This window comes from Glossina fuscipes, unplaced genomic scaffold (assembly GCF_014805625.2).
Source record: "Glossina fuscipes isolate IAEA_lab_2018 unplaced genomic scaffold, Yale_Gfus_2 0, whole genome shotgun sequence".
NCBI classification, from domain to species: Eukaryota; Metazoa; Arthropoda; class Insecta; order Diptera; family Glossinidae; genus Glossina; species Glossina fuscipes.
Window position 1 is genome coordinate 37,444,809 of NW_023998414.1, and position 5,361 is coordinate 37,450,169.

Sequence of the window (5,361 nt, forward strand, 5' to 3'; positions counted from 1 at the left end):
ATATATATATATATATATATATATATATATATATATATATATATTTATTTATTTATCTATGTGCATGGTTCTACTTAACTGAAATACTAATTCCCGACCCATATATATATACATACACGCACACGAAAGCAAACATTTTGTGATTATTGTGTGATTGTGTGCGGCTAGAAAAATATGCACAGTAAACTATGTACATGTTTGTATGTGTTTATAGAAAAGCTTAACTGCATACAAGTGTGGTGGTATATATATTTGTATATGTGCATATGCAGAGATTTTGCGACGACACCACCTGCCCCACCAAAAATATACAAAAGCAATATCAACATCAGTACAAAATGCATTGACTCTCATAAACTTCTCTTTCTGTGGTGTTAGCTGTATATTCTTAGTCCACGATACTGTTGCTGATGCTACGACGTTACGACGTCGTTAAGGACGATGCTTATGAATGTGATTGTATGTATGTGATGATGATTGCGCGCTGAAGAAAACCCGACCCCAAAACTGACACCATCGTGGCTAACCCTTTATAGCACAGACGGTTTCCTTACAGAACCGCATATTTAGGTTTTAGTGGGAGTGTAGCAAGCCACTGTCATTGTATGTGCATACACTCCCATACACATACAGATACAATATATAGATATCATGAACATTCCCTCACATGTTCATATACAATCATATATAGTGAGAATTCCCATTTCTTAGCGTTAGTATATACATTTCGCACTGTTACGCTCCCATTTACTTTACGTACGATATATATGCTAGCAGTAGTAGATTTCTTGTCTTCTTATTTATATCACTTGTGCTTACTTTTGCTGTTATCGTTGTCGATATTGTTCTTGTTCTTGTTGTTGCTGTTGTTGTTGCTCTATTATTGCTGAGTAGCAATATATGGAGTAAAATTTAGTCACTGCCTTATCGTCCCACATTGGTCAAAAAATTGTTCCGCAAATGACGACGACGTTGATTTAATTTTGGTTTAAAATACTGTGGTTGTGTTTCGTTTGTTGCAGTTTTCTAACGAAAACGGTTGCTGCATGATGTTCCAGTCTCCTATCTATTGCTTTATCGCTTCAGCGTCGTTTATTCCTTTTCCAGTTTCTTACATTTTTGCAGCCAGTTCTCGTAAAACGAAATTATTTACCGCAACTTATGGTCTTTGAGGTAAAACGAAATATTAAAAGTATTTAGCTGGCGAGTGGATTGAAATTCCTATTAAAAACGAATTGTCAATATATTTCGCTGCGGTTGGAATGAAAAACTACCGACGGCTTATCAATTTAAAAAGGCATTTTTTTAATCCACTTGATTAGATCGTAAGTTGCGTAACAATACTACAAATATATTCAAAGCATTTTCAAATTGTTGTTTGTAATAAGTTTTGGCGATCGAAACTGTCTGAAACTGTCTTTTATTGCCGATACGAAAAGCAAAAAATGCGTTAAACGAGCTGTTAATTAGAATTTAATCTTAGCTTAGTTCAATTAAATAGCCATGCAAAATAGAGTCTTACATTCCGATTATGATCCTATTACACACATACGGCCGCTTCGTAAAACAAACTCACAATAGTTTATATATATAATATTTTACTTTAATTGATAGTAAGAAATTTTAAATATATATATGTGTGTGTATGTGTATGTGTGTGTGTGTGTGCGTGTGCAATAGTTTTCGTTACTGTGATCAAAACATGATAGAACGAACTTTCCTTTCAATTGTTGTGCTGGTGTTCTTTATTGGTAATAAGAAATTATTATTTGCCGGTTATCCGAAATTATTGGTAGACATGTCTTGCTTTTTTTGCTTCAGACTCATGCATATCTCACACCGGCTTGAGACCTCTTCACCAGAAATTCAACTTATATTGTTTATGCAAATGTCGTAATCGTCTAACTTATCTCCGCCTGATTAATGATTATTTGTGAAATTTGTAAAGATCGTGTTCGAGATATTGTTCCACACCGACTAAACTAAAAAAAATCGCGTTGAGTTCGCTATCAGATGAATGTAAACAGTCGTATCTTATTAGCTAAAGAAAATATCGGTATGAAATTTAACACAGATTGTCAGTTGGGGGTATTGCCAATCTAAGAGAAAAAAACGGTCAAAATTTAAATATAAAAGTCTTTTTAATCATAATATTATATAGGTACGCGGACACTTGACAATATCATATTAAGCCCCTTTATTGCCTTCCTACATCTGAATCAATCGTTGGCTTCTTTATTGATAGCATTTCAATACTTAATGTCTGGCAAAACGTTCAGAATATAAGTTTTCGCAACTTCCCTCCCTTTGGAGACAAGTACGTTTTCTTGTACGCTTTCTTCATATTTCCCTTAGTATCGGGGGTCTGTTTCTTCATTCATTTTAAAAGAATGCTAAATCACGACTGAAGACATGTGCACCGTTCACGTTCATTAACTTTCAAGGAAATGTGAATCCTTGACCGTCCCTGACGGTATACTTATCTTCCAGTTCCAATAAAGATCTGGGCTAATGCTTTCGTTAATTTTGAAGAAAATATTAACTCTCGATCGTTCCTATAGACTTGGGCGTCTTCTTGTGATCTACGTTTGTACCAAGGTGAAAAATTTTATACGCGTCTACAATGGTTTTGAAGAATGTCACTATCTCTTGCTATTCCATCCAGAGTATACCATGTCGTCTGAAAAAGCCATGAAAATGTACAGTAGCGTTCCTTCAAAGAATGCAATACACAAATATATATGTATATGTGTACATATATTACACGATATGAAAAAATAAATCGACCATTTTTCTTATCAGAACATTTAATGTTAGGTTTTAAAGAAAAAAGCTTATTAACCGTAAATTTGACCACAATTATGATAAGTTCAATCATATGAACTGCAAAATAACTGAGCAACTTTCCAGCTGAAATCGATGTTATAAAAAATTTATAAAATTTTGAGGTTAGCTAACTTGTAGCTAAACTTTATATATATATATATATATATATATATATATTTTGCACTTTATATATAGATACATATATATATATATATATATATATACATATATATATATATAGATGTGTATATGTTTATGTATGTGTGAAGTACAACCGAATAATGGCGTCTTTTGGTGTAAACCAAGAATAGTTGGTTGGTTGGCTGGCTTGCTGGTTGATGGCTAAAAAGACATCCGTTTAAGATTGCACTGAACTACTGGAAAGGGGAGTGACTGCAAACAGCATATGTGTCTCTGCTTGTATGTATACATGTATGTATGTGGATGTGTATATGTGTGTCGCCACATTTAAGTGAATATTTTTTCACTTTTTACCGTTTTTCGGTTAGAAACTATTCTGCCCAAGTGCGGGACTGGAAAGAATGAGAAAAACAGTACAAAACTGCAAACAGAAAAAGATGGCATGCATTGCAGAAAATATGTATTGTATGTTGTTCATTAAGTGTACGTGGGTGTATGTTCATGAATATGTGAAAACCTTTTATATATGTGCATTTGTACAATTTTTCCAGTTGTAGTGGTTGTAGTAGTGTATGAGGGACAGAACCTATATGTATAATGATTTATATGTTATTTTAAGTTTTTATATATATATATATATATATATATATATATAAAGTGTCTGTATATGCAAGGGAGTAGGAGGTGGTGTGGTAAGTTGGCGGGGGGTATGACGCGAGGGCATAACGGTGCACAATATATCATATATATATACATATACGTCATATACATGCACATGAATTTATGTACACTATTATATGTGGTACTTATGGTGGCGAAGGAACAACCAAAATGAGCGGCCAAATATTGGGCTTTGGTGTGGCTGTCTAGCTGGCCGAGTCAAGTCGGGCTAGTTTTCTTTAGTTCTCTTTATTTTATTCACGTTGTTGCTGTATATTTAAGTGTTGTCTGGTGAAAATTTTACACTAATATCGGTTGCTTTTTTGGTTTTGCTTTATTTGTTATTTTTTTTTTTTTATTTTTTTATTTTTTTCTTTTTATATAGGTTTTGCTCATCATTTGGTAGGCATGCATACACATCTGCAAGCACCTGATTGGCGTACTCTAAGTGGAGGTCATGCTGCTGCATTGGGGCGTCCCGCATTTGCACACAATGCTGCACCTTTCTTTCATCATCAACATGCTGCTGCCTTTAGTGTACACAGTTTGGGAAGTTCGACCCTGGATAGACCGAATTTGACAAGATTGAATGGTAATTTAAGTGTTAAGTATAATTTGTAAAAGAATCCTTTAAATATATTTAATTTATTTTGTTTATCCTTTTTCAGAATCGCATCCTCATCTCTCTCAGCTCAATCAATTGTCTTCCGTTGCTGCGCATAGTACTACCAGTCCTGAAGGTTCTCCCACCACTATTTCAGTAGGTCTCGGTCAATCTGCGACATTGACTACATCCCCGCCTTTAACCACTACAAACAGTGATAATGAAAACAATAATATCGATGCAGGTTTCGAAAGTGACAGTATTTCGGTAACGGGATCGCCTCGAAAATCATCTTCTGTGAATGAAGATGATGATGGCCGTAGCAGTTCGCCACCTTCTTCAAATACTGGCAATGGCGGTGCCTTTACCTCTTTGATTCAGCGAAATAATTCTTTAAGAAAGAACGATTTCTTTAGTGGTTTCGCAACAAATTTCCCACCAGCAACGCCTTCATTTAATCCCGCTTTAGCTGCTCAATTATTTTTACAGAATCCCTTACTGCCTCAGCCAAGTCAATGGTTGTATACCCAACTTTATAGTAATTATAATGACTTTCCTTGGTTCCGTAATATAAATCCTGTAAATCCTGCACAAACTTCGGCACTCCTCGCACCAACAAGCTTAGAGAGCACGACTCCGTCGACAAGTTTGGCGGGAGTAAATTCACCGCCTGTCGATTCTCTACATGGTGTGAATTTAATAAAACGCTGTGTTACCTTAATATCGCATAATACGAATGATTCTGAAAGTAATTCAGTGCCTCCTGCTACCATTTCGCCAGCACCGGTAACATCAACGCGCCGCTCACCGTCGCCGGTGGAAACTATAGACTTGGATGACGTAAGTACTACGTCGAAGTCAGGCAGTAGTACGTATGGCCCGATACGTTGTCGCACTCCGAAAACCACAGATGTATGGAGACCTTACTAGCAGCTACGCAAAGCCATTAGCCAGGCACTTGGTTTAAGTCTTAGCTCACATCACACCGGGCCTAATTATTTAGGCCTTAGAACTGACGACTTAACGGATCACAATAGTGATTAAAGCTTTTAAACCCGATCGTGAATTACTCCATATCGAAAAAAAGAACAGTTCGCAAATATACGAAGAATTTTCTTCTATTTTTTTTT

General features: G+C 35.6%; 1 protein-coding gene across 1 annotated transcript in view; it reads left to right on the top strand.

Moving 5' to 3' along the window:
- LOC119639935 (runt-related transcription factor 1) overlaps positions 1–5,315 on the top strand; it is a 62,425-nt gene extending 57,110 nt beyond the window's left edge. The window contains exons 4-5 of the mRNA XM_038037677.1: positions 4,013–4,219; positions 4,296–5,315. Coding sequence (XP_037893605.1) covers positions 4,013–4,219; positions 4,296–5,161 — 1,073 coding nt within the window. The 3' untranslated portion in view covers positions 5,162–5,315. The remainder of the gene's footprint in view (positions 1–4,012; positions 4,220–4,295) is intronic.
- The last annotated feature ends 46 nt before the right edge of the window (positions 5,316–5,361 follow it).